This window comes from Pseudophryne corroboree, chromosome 9, assembly GCF_028390025.1.
Source record: "Pseudophryne corroboree isolate aPseCor3 chromosome 9, aPseCor3.hap2, whole genome shotgun sequence".
Taxonomy (NCBI): Eukaryota; Metazoa; Chordata; class Amphibia; order Anura; family Myobatrachidae; genus Pseudophryne; species Pseudophryne corroboree.
The window spans coordinates 429,113,359-429,131,241 of NC_086452.1; the positions used below are offsets into that span (position 1 = coordinate 429,113,359).

The 17,883-nt window shown below is 47.4% G+C and overlaps 1 protein-coding gene across 1 annotated transcript in view; it reads right to left on the reverse strand.

Moving 5' to 3' along the window:
• Positions 1-16,450, reverse strand: part of LOC134958417 (SRSF protein kinase 3-like) — an 81,848-nt gene extending 65,398 nt beyond the window's left edge. Inside the window, exon 1 of the mRNA XM_063941012.1 lies at positions 16,240-16,450. Within this exon, the coding sequence (XP_063797082.1) occupies positions 16,240-16,377 (138 nt within the window). The 5' untranslated portion in view covers positions 16,378-16,450. The remainder of the gene's footprint in view (positions 1-16,239) is intronic.
• Between the last annotated feature and the right edge of the window lie 1,433 nt (positions 16,451-17,883).

Genomic DNA, 17,883 nt, shown 5'->3' on the forward strand with positions numbered 1-17,883 from the left:
CCACCCACAAATTCCAGAGGAGCAAACGAACGAGGCAGTCACAAAAGCCGACAGTGGTGGCAACTGTTGGGGAATAAGCTAACAAAACCATGGTGATGTGTGAGTACTATGGAAATGGCCAGATGGTGGTCCAAATCTCAGTCCGTCTGTGGTGCAGTGAATGTTGACAAGGCCATGGAGAGAGTAGAACAGCAACAATGCTCAGATGGAGGATAACGTTGGAATGGTTGAGCCAGGGTCCAGGCACAGGCAGGATCCAGATGAACTGAAGTGCTTTCCTCTATGAATGTACAGTGCAGCTGGTTTGAAGGCTGTCTATCCTCATATGAGGTCACAAATATGAAGCAGTACCTCACGCTTCTACTCAAAAGTGTCAGTAAAGTGTCCAAAGGCATATTCATTCATGTTATATTCCACGTTAGTTTCAGATAGTCAAGTCTAGACAAGAGACTGCAATCAAGCCTGTCTTCGTGAGTAGGAACTGTTTTTAATGGGTTTTGTGGTGCAATTGATCTGCTGCTAGTTTAAGCAAGGCCTGACTAACTAAGGAAAGGAAAATGTATACTTGGTCTACCATTTGGGAAGAGAAGAATCAAACAACTATTTGTAGTAAAATAAAATATTTCATCTGGCAATCCCTCGCTTTCCTTTCTCCCACCTAGATGTCCTACAAACACTAGTAGAGCTGGCTTTATAAGTGGGTCTTTATGTCAGATAGAAGGCACATGGTCTCTGAAAATGTCTTACTGAAGTATTGCAAAATGCTAGATCAAAGGGCAGCTCCTATTTCTCATCAACTGGAAAGGCGATCATTTTGCTGAGAGATCCGGGGACTCTGCAGCTGATATTCATGCCCCAGGACTAATTGCTGCTTTCTACTCTCATCAGTCAATTACCTTGGAGAGGGTGTATACTGTCAGGTTACTAATTCGGCCACTGACTTGCCCGACTGGTTGTTTGAGAATCTTGTGTGCTCTTAGTGCCTTATTATTTGCCTGTAGTTTATTTCCATTCATAGGCGTGCGCAGCTAATTATATTAGGGGGTGCACCGCTGGAGGGGCGTGTCTAGCACCGCCTTTTGGGCATGTCTAGCACCGCCCAGGGACATGTCTAGCACTATTTTACATTCTTTCATTAAAATCACATGGCTTAATCACATTACTCCAAACAGTATGAGTCGAAATTCACATTACCCCACACAGTATGAGCTGAAATTCACATTATGCCACACAGTATGAGCTGAAATTCACATTATGCCACACAGTATGAGCCGAAATTCACATTACGCCACACAGTATGAGCTAAAATTCACATTACCCCACACAGTATGAGCCCAAAGTTGACATTACGCCACACAGTATGAGCAACATATATATATTATGGAGAGAGAGAGGCATGGAGAGGGGGGGGGGCACAAGGAGAGAGAGGCATGAAGAGCGAGAGGGGCATTGGGATGGGGGTGACATGGAGAGAGTGAGAGGCATGGAGAGGGGTGGCATGAAGGGTGAGGGGGCATGGAGAGAGTGAGAGGCATGGGGGTATAAAGAGAGGGGCATGGGAGGGAGGGAGAGAGTGGGAGAGCAAGTTACCTGGAGGTTGGGAGGAGGCTCCGCGGTCTCTCCAGTCAGGCGCGGTGGGATGTGTAGTGGCTCTGGTGGGGTCACCGCAGCCGGGCAAGAGATGCAGGAGGAGGGGGACAAGCAGAAATGCGGTGGCGGCTGATGCAGTACTCTGTAAGAGAGGAGCCCACTGCCCAGACTGCCTGAGATTTTCCAGCTGCGCGTCCCAGGAAGTCAGCGAGCATACCGGTAAATGCACTACTGGCAGCGAGGAATAGCACAGGACTGAGCAGCAGGCTCGGTGGGGATCGCTGTGCTGCACTGCCCTAATGTGCAGGCATGTGGGGAATGCTGGACATTAGGGGGTGCCTGTGCGCACCAGGCACCCCCCCTGCGCACGCCTATGTTTCCATTTGAGATCAGCCTTTTTCCAACATGTTGAGGTCACTCTGCTGCTCAGACACATTGTTTTCCTTGTCTTCCAATTGCGGCTGCATCCTGCATCTGCTGTCCTCTTATATGCAAATGTTTCTCATGCTCAGATGTTATTGATTGTCAACTTCCCTTTAATAATGTGAGCGGTACAGTTACTGCGCTTGTCTTTGTAGGTACTATATGGCCATCGATAATCAATGGTGAGCAACAATCAATGGTGTGCCACTGATGGTTGAAGTTTTTGCCATTGAAACAGGGATCTGATGGTTCTCTACCATCGATGGCTGAGAGGTAGGTGTTTTTGTTTTTCTGATGCGTAGGCGATATGGAACCCACCCCGGATACACCGCTAATTTCCACCGTTTCCCACAGCAGAGATGTTCATAGATGAGTGCAAACCATTGATAATTCCCTGTCAATGGTTTTACGTCATTGATATTAAGCACCAATGGCCATTCCTATGTCTTTGTAATTGCGGAATCTGTTATTTCCATGGCTGCTTCCCTATATTTTGACCATTGGTTTTTGGACAACTACCTTTTGGCCCCTGGCTATTGGGTGACTACTGCTAAGTCCATTGCACGGTAGTTCACAAGGGGAATGCTTACACTGGCATTTGCATATTGTTACACTAGGGGCCTAATTCAGCAAGGATTGCCACTGTATTGCTGCACTGCAAATGCAGGAGGAGATGCATACCAGTAATGTTTCCCAAGAAACCCCTATCACCTGCATACCTCCCAACATGACCCTCTCCAGGAGGGACAGAATGCCCTGTTCCTGGACTTCTCTCTTAATTAATGATTGCCTTCACCTGTGGTGAACTAGTTATTTGAAAATAAAGGCGTTTCAGCAGCACAGGTGATGGCAATCATACATTAAGAGGGAAGTCCAGGAACAGAGCATTGTGTCCCTCCTGGAGAGGGTCGTGTTGGGAGGTATGCACCTGTGTACCTACTTTAAACTACACCAAATAAGGTTTCCAGTGCTTAGCAGATCTCAGGATAGATAGTCCTAGTGGATGCTGGGAACTCCGAAAGGACCATGGGGAATAGCGGCTCCGCAGGAGACTGGGCACAACTAAAGAAAGCTTTTAGGTCACCTGGTGTGCACTGGCTCCTCCCACTATGACCCTCCTCCAAGCCTCAGTTAGATTTTGTGCCCGGCCGAGGTTGGATGCACACTAGGGGCTCTCCTGAGCTTCTAAAAAGAAAGTATATAATTAGGTTTTTTATTTTACAGTGAGACCTGCTGGCAACAGGCTCACTGCAGCGAGGGACTAAGGGGAGAAGAAGCGAACCTACCTGCTTGCAGCTAGCTTGGGCTTCTTAGGCTACTGGACACCATTAGCTCCAGAGGGATCGACCGCATGGAACTGGCCTTGGTGTTCGGTCCCGGAGCCGCGCCGCCGTCCCCCTTACAGAGCCAGAAGCAAGAAGACGGAAAATCGGCGGCAGAAGACATCAGTCTTCACCAAGGTAGCGCACAGCACTGCGGTAGCGCACAGCACTGCAGCTGTGCGCCATTGCTTCTCATACACACTTCACACTCCGGTCACTGAGGGTGCAGGGCGCTAGGGGGGGGCGCCCTGAGCAGCAATAAAAACACCTTGGCTGGCAAAAATACCACAATATATAGCCCCAGAGGCTATATATGTGATAATTACCCCTGCCAGAATCCATAAAAAAGCGGGAGAAAAGTCCGCGAAAAAGGGGCGGAGCTATCTCCTTCAGCACACTGGCGCCATTTCTCCCTCACAGCTCCGCTGGAAGGAAGCTCCCTGGCTCTCCCCTGCAGTCTACACTACAGAAAAGGGTAAAAAAGAGAGGGGGGGGGGGCACTAAATTTAGGCGCAGTATATATAACAGCAGCTATAGGGGACATAATTCAGTTAGTCCCTGCATTATATAGCGCTCTGGTGTGTGCTGGCATACTCTCACTCTGTCTCCCCAAAGGGCTTTTGTGGGTCCTGTCCTCTGTTAGAGCATTCCATGTGTGTGTGCGGTGTGTCGGTACGGCTGTGTCGACATGTTTGATGAGGATAATGATGTTGAGGCGGAGCAGATGCCTATAGAAGGGATGTCACCCCCTGCGGGGCAGACACCTGAGTGGATGGACTTATGGAAGGAATTGCGTGCACGTGTCGACTCCTTACACAAAAAATTTGACAACATGCCAAATGCGGGACAGCCGGCTTCTCAGCTCGTGCCTGTCCAGGCGTCTCAAAGGCCATCGGGGGCTCTAAAACGCCCGCTACCTCAGATGGCAGACGCGGATGTCGACACGGATACTGACACCAGTGTCGACGACGATGAGTCTAGTCTAATGTCCACTAAGGCCATTCGTTGCATGATTGAAGCAATGAAAGAGGTGTTACAAATTTCTGATATAAACCCAGGTACCACTAAAAAGGGTATTATGTTTGTGGAGAAAAAACTACCCGTAGTTTTTCCCCCATCTGAAGAATTAAATGAAGTGTGTGAAGAAGCGTGGGCTTTCCCTGATAAAAGATTGGTAATCTCTAAGAAGTTACTAATGGCGTTCCCTTTCCCGCCAGAGGATAGGTCACGTTGGGAGACACCCCCTAGGGTGGATAAAGCGCTCACACGTTTGTCTAAAAAGGTGGCACTACCGTCTCCGGATACGGCCGCCCTCAAGGAACATGCTGATAGAAAGCAGGAGGCGATCCTGAAGTCTGTATATACACACTCAGGCATTATACTTAGACCAGCTATTGCGTCAGCATGGATGTGCAGTGCTGCCGCTGCGTGGTCAGATTCCCTGTCAGAAAATATTGACACCCTAGACAGGGACACTATTCTGCTAACCATAGGAGCATATAAAAGACTCAGTCTTATACATGAGAGATGCACAGAGGGAGATCTGCCGGCTGGCATCTAAAATAAGTGCATTGTCCATTTCTGCTAGGAGAGGCTTATGGACTCGCCAGTGGACAGGGGATGCAGATTCAAAAAGGCACATGGAAGTTTTGCCTTATAAGGGTGAGGAGTTATTTGGGGATGGTCTCTCGGACCTAGTTTCCACTTTCCACAGCAACTGCTGGGAAGTCAGCGTTTTTACCCCATGTTCCCTCACAGCCTAAAAAGGAGCAGTTTTATCAGGTACAGTCCTTTCGGACTCAGAAAAACAGGCGTGGAAAAGGCGGGTCCTTTCTGTCCAGAGGCAGAGGTAGGGGAAAAAGGCTGCAACAAACAGCAAGTTCCCAGGAGCAAAAGTCCTCCCCCGCTTCTTCCAAGTCCGCCGCATGACGGTGGGGCTCCACAGGCGGGGCCAGGTACGGTGGGGGGCCGCCTCAAAAATTTCAGCGATCAGTGGGCTCGCTCACAGGTGGATCCCTGGATCCTGCAAATAGTATCTCAAGGGTACAAACTGGAATTCGAGGCGTCTCCACCCCACCGGTTCCTAAAATCTGCCTTGCCGATTACTCCTTCAGACAGGGAGGCTGTGCTAGCGGCAATTCACAAGCTGTATTCCCAGCAGGTGATAATCAAGGTGCCCCTACTTCAACAAGGACGGGGTTACTATTCCACACTGTTTGTGGTACCGAAACCGGACGATTCGGTGAGACCCATTTTAAATTTGAAATCCTTGAACACATACATAAAAAAAATTCAAGTTCAAGATGGAATCGCTCAGGGCGGTTATTGCAAGCCTGGACGAGGGGGATTACATGGTATCCCTGGACATCAAGGATGCTTACCTGCATGTCCCCATTTACTATCCTCACCAGGAGTACCTCAGATTTGTGGTACAGGATTGCCATTACCAATTCCAGACGCTGCCGTTTGGACTCTCCACGGCACCGAGGGTGTTTACCAAGGTAATGGCGGAAATGATGATACTCCTTCGAAGAAAGGGAGTTTTAATTATCCCGTACTTGGACGATCTCCTAATAAAGGCGAGGTCCAAGGAGCAGTTGTTGGTGGGAGTAGCACTATCTCAGGAGGTGCTACACCAGCACGGTTGGATTCTGAATATTCCAAAATCACAGCTGGTTCCGACGACACGTCTACTGTTCCTGGGTATGATTCTGGATACAGTCCAGAAAAAAGTGTTTCTCCCGGAGGAGAAAGCCAAGGAGCTGTCATCTATAGTCAGAGACCTCCTGACACCAAAACAGGTATCGGTGCATCACTGCACGCGGGTCCTGGGAAAGATGGTGGCTTCTTACGAAGCAATTCCTTTCGGCAGGTTCCATGCCAGAATCTTTCAGTGGGACCTGTTGGACCAATGGTCCGGATCGCATCTTCAGATGCATCGCCTAATAACCCTGTTTTCAAGAACCAGGGTGTTTCTGCTGTGGTGGCTGCAGAGTGCTCATCTTCTAGAGGGCCGCAGATTCGGCATACAGGACTGGGTCCTGGTGACCACGGATGCCAGCCTTCGAGGCTGGGGGGCAGTCACACAGGGAAGAAACTTCCAAGGACTATGGTCGAGTCAGGAGACTTCCCTACACATAAATATTCTGGAACTAAGGGCCATTTACAATGCCCTAAGTCAGGCAAAATCCCTGCTTCTACACCAGCCGGTACTGATCCAGTCAGACAACATCACGGCAGTCGCCCATGTAAATCGACAGGGCGGCACAAGAAGCAGGATGGCAATGGCAGAAGCCACAAGGATTCTCCGATGGGCGGAAAATCACGTACTAGCACTGTCAGCAGTGTTCATTCCGGGAGTGGACAACTGGGAAGCAGACTTTCTCAGCAGGCACGACCTCCACCCGGGAGAGTGGGGACTTCATCCAGAAGTCTTCACGCTGATTGTAAATCGATGGGAACGGCCACAGGTGGACATGATGGCGTCCCGCCTAAACAAAAAACTAGAGAGATATTGCGCCAGGTCAAGGGACCCTCAGGCGATAGCTGTGGACGCTCTAGTGACACCGTGGGTGTACCAGTCAATTTATGTGTTCCCTCCTCTGCCTCTCATACCAAGGGTACTGAGAATAATAAGAAAACGAGGAGTAAGAACAATACTCGTGGTTCCGGATTGGCCAAGACGAGCGTGGTACCCGGAACTTCAAGAGATGATCTCAGAGGACCCATGGCCTCTGCCGCTCAGACAGGACCTGCTGCAGCAGGGGCCCTGTCTGTTCCAAGACTTACCGCGGCTGCGTTTGACGGCATGGCGGTTGAACGCGGGATCCTGAAGGAAAAGGGCATTCCGGAGGAAGTCATTCCTACGCTGATTAAAGCCAGGAAAGATGTAACAGCAAAGCATTATCACCGCATATGGCGGAAATATGTTGCTTGGTGTGAGGCCAAAAAGGCCCCAACAGAGGAATTTCAACTAGGTCGATTTCTGCATTTCCTACAAGCAGGAGTGACTATGGGCCTGAAATTAGGCTCCATTAAGGTACAGATCTCGGCTCTGTCGATTTTCTTCCAGAAAGAACTAGCTTCACTACCTGAAGTTCAGACGTTTGTGAAAGGAGTGCTGCATATTCAGCCCCCGTTTGTGCCTCCAGTGGCACCTTGGGATCTCAACGTGGTGTTGAGTTTCTTAAAATCACATTGGTTTGAGCCACTTAAAACCGTGGATCTAAAATATCTCACGTGGAAAGTGGTCATGTTATTGGCCTTGGCTTCAGCCAGGCGTGTGTCAGAATTGGCAGCTTTGTCATGTAAAAGCCCTTATCTGATTTTCCATATGGATAGGGTGGAATTGAGGACTCGTCCCCAGTTTCTCCCTAAGGTGGTATCAGCTTTTCACTTGAACCAACCTATTGTGGTGCCTGCGGCTACTAGGGACTTGGAGGATTCCAAGTTACTGGACGTAGTCAGGGCCTTGAAAATTTATGTTTCCAGGACGGCTAGAGTCAGGAAAACTGACTCGCTATTTATCCTGTATGCACCCAACAAACTGGGTGCTCCTGCTTCTAAGCAGACTATTGCTCGCTGGATTTGTAGCACAATTCAGCTGGCGCATTCTGCGGCTGGACTGCCGCATCCTAAATCAGTAAAAGCCCATTCCACAAGGAAGGTGGGCTCATCTTGGGCGGCTGCCCGAGGGGTCTCGGCTTTACAACTTTGCCGAGCTGCTACTTGGTCAGGGGCAAACACGTTTGCAAAATTCTACAAATTTGATACCCTGGCTGAGGAGGACCTTGAGTTCTCTCATTCGGTGCTGCAGAGTCATCCGCACTCTCCCGCCCGTTTGGGAGCTTTGGTATAATCCCCATGGTCCTTTCGGAGTTCCCAGCATCCACTAGGACGTCAGAGAAAAGATTTTACTCACCGGTAAATCTATTTCTCGTAGTCCGTAGTGGATGCTGGGCGCCCATCCCAAGTGCGGATTGTCTGCAATACTTGTACATAGTTATTGTTAACTAAAGGGTTATTGTTGAGCCATCTGTTGAGAGGCTCAGTTGTTTTCATACTGTTAAACTGGGTATAGTATCACGAGTTATACGGTGTGATTGGTGTGGCTGGTAGGAGTCTTACCCGGGATTCAAAATCCTTCCTTATTATGTCAGCTCGTCCGGGCACAGTGTCCTAACTGAGGCTTGGAGGAGGGTCATAGTGGGAGGAGCCAGTGCACACCAGGTGACCTAAAAGCTTTCTTTAGTTGTGCCCAGTCTCCTGCGGAGCCGCTATTCCCCATGGTCCTTTCGGAGTTCCCAGCATCCACTACGGACTACGAGAAATAGATTTACCGGTGAGTAAAATCTTATATATATATATATATATATATATATATAAATTTATATGTATGTATGTACATATATGTATATATATATATATATATTTATATATGTGTGTGTCACAACAGCTGTGGTTTTGTTGATTATATATAAAGCTTTCAGGGAACTCACACAGTTAGGCCTTCCTCTGCCATTCACACCAATCACACATTCACCCCAGATTCAAGCCTCCAAATATGTTTTCAACTGTCTACATGAGCGGACAGTGCTGGATGCGCGCCTGACCATGGTCTATTAACCACTTAGCTAACAATCATTATTTATTTATTTTACAAAAAAATGCTCAGGAATTGACGTGTTTTTTTTTATTATTTAGTACTTTAATAAAGTTTGAAAAATATTTTTAATTAAATAGTTTATTTAAAAAAATATACCAAGGTGGTGTTTTACACATTCCCTCCCAATTTCCATCAGAAATGGCCCCCGCATTAGCAAAAGATCTCCAGTGTTATATACACCCACCCCTCTAGTGGCATTGGATCCCGGTGGCAGAGAGCTCACCCTCACACCCAGCGTCAATAGGCCCCCCACTGTTTAGTGCCCCCACTCCTCATGTCATTCTTTTTTTATATATTCCGCCCTCCCCCCCCCCTCGCCAAACAAAAACACTTTTATTGGTCAGCAAATACGCACACCTACCCACCCAACATGCCAAAACATTGCCCCTGCTTTCAACCACTCCATCTTAGACCCATAGCCCCACCCCACACCGTATTGCAGAACGCAGTGGAATGTAGGGCGCGAGTGGGGGGGTTTGCGCTGTTACCCTCCTAGCACTTTTAGTTCCAGCGCATGCACCCAGAATGCTGCTTGAAACTTCACTCGCAGAGGGCTGCAGCAGAACAGATTTCCTCGGGGGACACAGCGGGCAGCACTGACGTATCTGATGCCACCTGCCCAGGTAACTCACTCTTGGCTGCGGGCGCATCACTTATGTTAGTGCCAGGCAAGTGGTTAGGGGCCTGTCTCCGAGTCACACGCTGTATCAGTGTCAGACGTAGTTGAGTGTTTCTTTTTTCTATACTGCATATGCGTCCTGATTGTGTGTTTATATAGAGTTGCGGTGGCAAGTTCAGACCCACGCACGTAAAAGTGTATTAAAAAAGGAATTGGGCATTCATGTGCGGTGACATGTATTCATTGTAGGTTTAATCACTCACAATGGAGGCCACACTCATACGGAGAACCTGTACACATCAGGGGGCTACTGCTAGTTTCTATGGTACGGCAGATGGTGCCGTCTAAAGCCGCACCAAGCACGACTGCAGCTCCTGGAGATGCTCATAGTGGATGTCTCAGTCCTTGCACATTTATGCACATGGATGACCACCAAGGATGGACATGTCACTGGCGCCGAGGGGGTTGGGGTACTAATTACCTGGGCTTGCTAGAAGGGCCCTGGTCTGCTGCCTTCTCCTCCACAAGAGTATACTTACCTTCATCTGGGAGGTGAGTCCCCCCCATCACGGCCAGCACCATCTTCCCATTGACATTTTCAAGAAGATGGGGCCACACATTGAGAGCAAAGACTCTCAAATATCACTGGGAAGATGGCGCCGGCGGGGTCTACCCGCTTCCCGGAGTAAGCAAGGTAGGAAGCCGTAACTATCCCTTGCGCTCCTCCGGATTTGAATTAATATGTATTTTTAGGGAAGCGTGGACACACCCCTTTGTAGGCTATGCCCCCATGCTAGTACCTGGGCCTGGCATGGCTCTCTATGGCCCTGGGGCTTGTAGTGGTATTAGCATAAAGTCGCAAATGATCAACCACCACAGGGTCCAGGCCATAACACACTCTTTTTTGGCTATAGAAATAAAAAAACTTTATTGTCCAAGCGAAACAAAAATGGCGCCAACATTAGTAGACAGCGTTCAAGCTGATTAATCTGTAATACTGGAAACAGAAAGCTACCTCATGATGAGAAAGAACATGACTGTGTCCCTTTAAATCATGTGTATGTTTGCATAGACTTCCCTTTTTACCAATCATTTCTGTCAGTGACTTCTGCTGGTGACAGGTCAGTATTTGGCACTTGACTTATAATGTATTCTTCCCTCCACAGTCCACACAGCGCATGTAACTCAAGCATGCTACCAAATGGAATGTCGATTGATTACAGGAAATACATTTAAAGATGATCCTCCATTATTATATCCATCTATCTATCTATCTATCTATCTATCTATCTATATCTATATATATATATATATATATATATTTTCTTAATACGAGCCCTGTAAACACTACAGGCCCCATTGTGTGGAGAAAATAAAAAGAGCATCTTCTATCCTGCCATAGTCCACATGGGAATATCTAGAACAGTGGTTCTCAAACTCGGTCCTCAGGACCCCACACAGTGCATGTTTTGCAGGTAACCCAGCAGGTGCACACTGCACAGGTGTATTAATTACTCACTGACACATTTTAAAAGGTCCGCAGGGGGAGTTAATTATTTCACTTGCGATTCTGTGAGGAGAGCTGCAAAACATGCAATGTGTGGGGTCCTGAGGACCGAGTTTGAGAACCTGTGGCCTAGAAAGATATAATAGCTGGAGAGGTCAGTCCGCAATCAGAAACAGGCAGCTAGTATTCCTGATCATCACTGCGGCTCCTTATACCAGCCTTCTAGCACCTGTAAGTCATTTGCCTCATCACAGGAGTATTTGTGTCCAGGTCTACTTGAGTCACAAATGACTGAACTTACTCCACTTGGCCTGTACTTGATCATCCTTTCCCAATGTATATACTGTGTACAGCAGGCATTCCCAACCACGGTCCTCAAGGCACACCAACAGTGCAGGTTTTAGGGATATCCAGGCTGCAGCACAGATGGTTAAATCAAAATAACTGAGCTACTAATTAAGGATATCACTAAACCTGCACTTTTAGTGTGCCTTGAGGACCGTGGCTGGGAATGCCTGGTGTACAGCTTTTCCATACAGCCACAGCAGTCAGCTCACTTCCTTATGCTAAATTGAGAACCAGCGGCGGCACCTACCTGGATGGAGGAGGGGGGCTGCCGCTGGCCGTTCTGCCTGGTACCTACCGCTTTGTCCTGCCACCGGCCGGGTCCCGGCACCTGCACAATGTTTCTTTAGCATAAAACTGTTAATGATGGAATTTGATTAACTTTTTTGGAACCTGACTGATTCAGTCCCGTTGTGAGAAGTTACTGTAGACAGTTGCAGTCAATGGGGTAGATTCAATAACCTGTTGTCGCCGTTTCTACACCGTTGCAATGGTAACTCGTAATATACCCCAGTGTATAATAATTGACCTTTTGCATTATTATCATCAGAATTATAGATAGTGAAGTAATACATACCACCCAACCAGGGGTGTATCTAGGGGTCTGAGTGCCCCTGGCAAAATAAGGAACTGGCGCCCCTCACCTCCCCCACCCAGAGACACAGAGGGGGGAGTTACAGGTAGGCTGAGGTCAGGAACACTGAGGGAGAATTACAGAGAGGGTGCGGGTAGGGATACTGAGGGGGAATTATGGTTAGGGTGCGGGTAGGGACACTGAGAGGGAATTACAGGGAGGGTTCGGGTAGGGACACTGAGGGGGAATTATGGTTAGGGTGCGGGTAGGGACACTGAGAGGGAATTATGGTTAGGGTGCGGGTAGGGACACTGAGAGGGAATTACAGGGAGGGTGCGGGTAGGGACAATGAGGTGGAGAGCTTACAGGGAGGCTGAGGTCAGGGACACTAAGGGGCAATTACAGGGAGGGTGCAGACAGGGCCACTGAGGGGGAATTACAGGAGTGTGCGGGCAGGGAGACTGAGGGGGAATTACAGGAGGATGTGGGCAGGGACACTGAGGAGGGAGTCACAGGGAGGCTGAGGTTAGGAACACTAAGGGAGAATTACAGGGAGGGTGCAGACAGGGACACTGAGGGGGAATTACAGAGAGGGTGCGGGTAGGGACACTGAGGGGGAATTATGGTTAGGGTGCGGGCAGGGACACTGAGGGAATTACGGGGAGGGTGTGGGCAGGCATACTGAGGGTGAATTACGGTTAGGGTGCGGGTAGGGACACTGAGAGGGAATTACAGGAGTGTGAGGGCAGCGACACTGAGGGGGGAGTCACAGGAGGCTGAGGTTAGGAACACTGAGGGAGAATTACAGGGATGGGTGCAGGCAGGGACACTGAGGGGGAATTACGGTTAGGGTGCGGGTAGGGACACTGAGAGGGAATTACGAGGAGTGTGCAGGCAGGGATACTGAGGTGGAATTACAGTTAGGGTGCGGGTAGGGACACTGGGGTAAATTTACTAAGATGGGAGATTTTTAGAACTGGTGATGTTGCCCATGGCAACCAATCAGATTCTACTTACCATTTATCTAGCTGCTTCTAGCAGATAATAGATATAATCTGATTGGTTGCTATGGGCAACATCACCAGTTCTAAAAGTCTCCCACCTTAGTAAATTTACCCCACCGAGAGGGAATTACGAGGAGTGTGCAGGCAGGGACACTGAGGGGGAATTACAGTTAGGGTGCGGGTAGGGACACTGAGAGGGAATTATGGGGTGGGTGTGGGCAGGGATACTGACAGGGAATTATGGGAAGAGTGTGGGCAGGGACACTGAGAGGGAATTATAGGAGTGTATGGGCAGGGTCACTGATGGGGCAGTTACAGGGATGGTGCGGGCAGGGACATTGAGGGGGAATTATGGGAAGGGTGTGGGCAGGGACACTGAGGGAATTACAGGAGTGTATGGGCAGGGTCACTGAGGCGGCAGTTACAGGGATGGTGCGGGCAGGGACACTCTGGGGGAATTAAAAGGAGGGTGCGGACAGGGACACCGAGGGGATATATGCACACATACATACAGTTAAAAAAAACCCTCTCTATGTGTGGTGGCACTACATGTCCCAGCAAATCCAGTTGACAAGGTGTGCTGGGACTTATAGTCTCAACACAGCTGGACAGGCAGTCACTGGTCTAGATAACGCTCCATACAGAGCTCTTTGTAAGCTGTGATCCAGATTGCCAGGATAGACCATGCAGTGCAGCTACGGTACCACAGAAAATGTACAGGTCTGCTCATGCTGCACTGCTGACTGGTGCTGATTGTAGTGGCTGCTGTTTGGTGACAGACCGCGTGGGACCAATGAGAAGGGGAGCGGATGAGGAAGAGGAGGTGACTCGCCCCTCCCCATACCTGGAAGTGCCCCTCTCCCCGGCTATATTCACCATCATTGTGGCTGTAGTCACAGAGAGTGTCAGAGTGCAATACGCTTCTGAGAGTCCGGCAGTGGATGAGCACTACTAAGGGATGTACTCAGTGAGAACTACTATGTCATTCTATCCCCTGGCGTGGGTGGCACTGCCGGGTCGCACCCCCCCACCCCTTGGCCAGCACCCCTGGCAAGTGCCATCCTGGCCTATAGAAAGATACACCCCTGCCCCCAACATTTCACACTAATAAGCACATGCCTTTGAATGAGATTGAGATGTTTCAGAAAACATGTGTTTTTATGCAATCCTAGATGCCCACATGCACTTACCCGCCTGCCGGACACAGATTATTATAAAACACAGCAGACTAAAGGGGGAATTCAATTACAGGCGATAACCCGTTTTCACGTGAAAAGTAGTTTTCGTGCAATTCAAGTGCAGGTGAAGTTGACACGTGATAATTCTCCATGGTATTTAACGCAATGTCTTTTTCACCACCTCCTAAGCAAGTGCAAAGTTGGGGAAAATTCCTATTGTAAGGTAAAAATGTTGGAACTTGGGAGGTCATTCCGAGTTGATCGCTTGCTAGCTACTTTTAGCAGCCATGCAGATGCATAGTAGCCGCCCACGGAGGAGTGTATTTTCGCTTTGCAAGTGTGCGAACGCGTGTGCAGCCGAGCGAGTTCAAACACATTTTGTGCAGAACAAGACCAGCCCTTTAATTACTTATTCTGTGCGATGATTGCAGCTACGAAGGTCCCGGAATTGATGTCAGATACCCGCCCTGCAAACGCCTGGACACGCCTGCATTTTTCCCAAACACTCCTTGAAACCGGTCAGTTGACACCTATAAACGCCCTCGTCCTGTCAATCTACTTGCGATCGGCTGTGCGAATGGAATCGTCGCTATAAGCAGTGCAAAACAACGATGCTCTTCGTACCCGTACACCGCACGTGTGCATTGCACCCCATATGCATGCGTAGTTTTGCAGTTTTTTTTAAATGATCGCTACGCAGCGAACATCGGCAGCTAGCGATCAACTCGGAATGACCCCCTTGGTTCAGAACCACTGAGACACCCTCCCTAATGAATAATTAGGCCAGTGGTTCTCAAACCGTATACATAGGCACCCTGGGGTGCCACGAAGTTCTTGCAAGGGTGCCTCGGGTCTGGTGGTCCAGGACCAAATCCAATTATTTATGGTGAAAGTGATAGGCAAAACCAGTGCTAGAGGCTGCCAGTCATAAAACACTTGGACAATCAGAAGCACAACTGTGCACCACCACATAACGGAACCTGAGGATGACAGATAGGCACAATTTACTTAATTTAATAATTCTTTCAAAATTTTTATCCTTGGGGTACCATGAAAAAAATGCTGATACCTTAGTGCACTATGATTCAAGAAAGTTTGGTAATTTATCCAAATATTACATGTCATTTTTGGGGTGAACATGTGCAAAATGCAGGAAATTGGTTCATTGATATAGGGCAGGTATATGGGGTGCTGTATGAATGGGACAGGTGTTTTTATGATTGCAGATGGCTGTTAGATGTGTTATATTTATTTATTTATTTATTAATTAACTGTGGCTTAAAATGACACAAAAATATACTTATTGGCCTTTTATAACCCCCTTATTTAAGGAGTGCATTCATTTTGTATAAAAACACTTGCTTTCTATCATTTTTATACTGTTTAAAAAAAATACTTATAACAGCCATTTGACACTTTATTACGGCCACTAATAGACCTCTATATTGTTATCCAGTATTAGTTTTACTTCGTTCGGGTACAGACAGATTCCCCCATTTCCACCTATACTTAACGCCTGTAACACAAGCAAAAAGTATTGGGTGAAACACTTAACACCCCTTTTCTATTTGGATTGCACGATAAACGGGAGCACACGTACAGCTGTTAAATTAAAAATTAACAGGCAAAAAAGTAACACCCGTGAAAACTTTTCACTTTCGCCTGCAATTGAATTCCTCCCTAAATATAGTTAAACCATGAACTAAAACTGAAAGGTGGGATATTGTAATTTTTGGGGTCAGGCATATCTGGGAGCCAGTAAATCAGATCCTTAAAAGAAAGAGTGACATTACAGCAGCAAGCCATGTAACAAAGCATTAATTGGATTAGTAGAACACACTAAATATCCATTGTCCTGTGTTTTAGTTCTTTGCTACTGTACATTGGTATTAGGAGTCACAGTTACCCTTATGACTACATGTGTTAGATTGTTCAGTACTGTTGCAAATCACACATGTCCTAAAATACAGCAAAATAAACAGAACCACATGTTGTGCCTTAAGAAGACTCACAGTTTGGAAGCCTTGAAGATGAGTCCACGTTCCACGTGAACCACAGACATGTGACAGTATCTTCTCAGAATCCATTCTAGTTTCTTTTCCAAAGCCACAGAGCACTAGATCAGGGCAAGGCTGGCATGAAGCCCCCATTCAGTTCATAGAAGGGCAGCGAGCAGCAATTTCCTCTGAAGCAGAGGAGGAATGTGGTGAGGAAAGAGAGGTGGGATCAATTTCAAATCATGTTTGGAACTATAGAAAGTCCATTGGTGGAAGCACTTTGGGGGGGAAGGGGAGGTCATTACATTGGGACAGCTGGGGAGTGATCAAGTTACTGCGCTCTTATGATTGCACCTGTTTTAACTGTTTCATGTCTGCTAATCGCTGCCAAAATAACAAATCTAATCCTATTTTCTACTTCACCCTTTCTTGTATGTGTGTCAGTGTGTGTGGAAGGGTATCCAGAAGACTTTGACAGTTAATAGGTCGACCACTAATGGTCGACATGGCGATTATGTCTACATGTAAAAGGCCAGCAGTGCTTATGGTCGACAGGTACAAATGGACGACAGGAGCAAATGGCTGACACACATATGGTCAAAACAGCTTTTTTTGGGGAGGTGGGGTGGGGGAGTGTTAAACTTTTTCCATCCACGTGGACTAGGATTGGGAATAGAAACCTTGGCGAGCCATGCGAGAGGTCGCGGTACACTAACTGGGGTTCCATGTGGTGTGACTGTGAAAACGACACCCCAAAAATAAAAATACAATTTTGTTTACCTTGGGTTTTTTTTTTTGTCGACATTTTTCAGGGTCTACTTTGGACCATGTCGACATGTTTCCCAGTGTCGACCTTGTTACCATGTCGACCTTTCACATGTCAACATTTCCAGAATGTCGAACTTTGTCATGTCGACCAATAGTAGTCGACCTATCGACTGATGACCTAATTAGGTTCGACCTTGTGATCCATATCCGTGTGGAGGGGGGGGATTAAATTGATAGTAAACACACAAAAATGTAAAAAAGAGTTGCCCAGCGCCAGTTGATAGTATCAACATGTCGTGTTTTTTTTTTGTTTTTTTGTTTATGTACCTGATTTTTATAAGGTGCATGTTTGTTATAATTATTGTTATTATGCTACCAAGTGCCTGCAGCGCCATACAAGGAATATAAATTGTATACTCAATGCAGTGTAAATTGACATCCAGGAATAACGTACATCTATAAAAATACAGACAGGATGAGGACACGGGGTGACGGTAGAACAACTCACTATTCTGTAGGGCAAGCAGTGGTAAGTCATAGGGAGAGGAGGAAGTTTGGGACTCCAGCATAAATAGCAGAAAGAGTGAACAACACCTTTGGCGCTACCACAGGAAAATGGAAAATGTAGGGTAGATATCCAATTTTCAAAAAATGTCTCCGATAATGAAAAAAGAAAAAATTCACCTGATTATTCCAATATAAAAAAAAATCCTTGAAAAAGATAAAAAGCGTAATGGTCCTTTATGTCCGTGTATAGATACGTTTCTTGTAGTCAATTTCTTTTTCCCAGTAGTCACAGGTTAATTTGCTCTCTCCTTGCAGGTAGACCGTAGAACTATTGGATATCTATCCTACATTATCCTGTGGTAGCGCCAAAGTTGTTGTTCACGC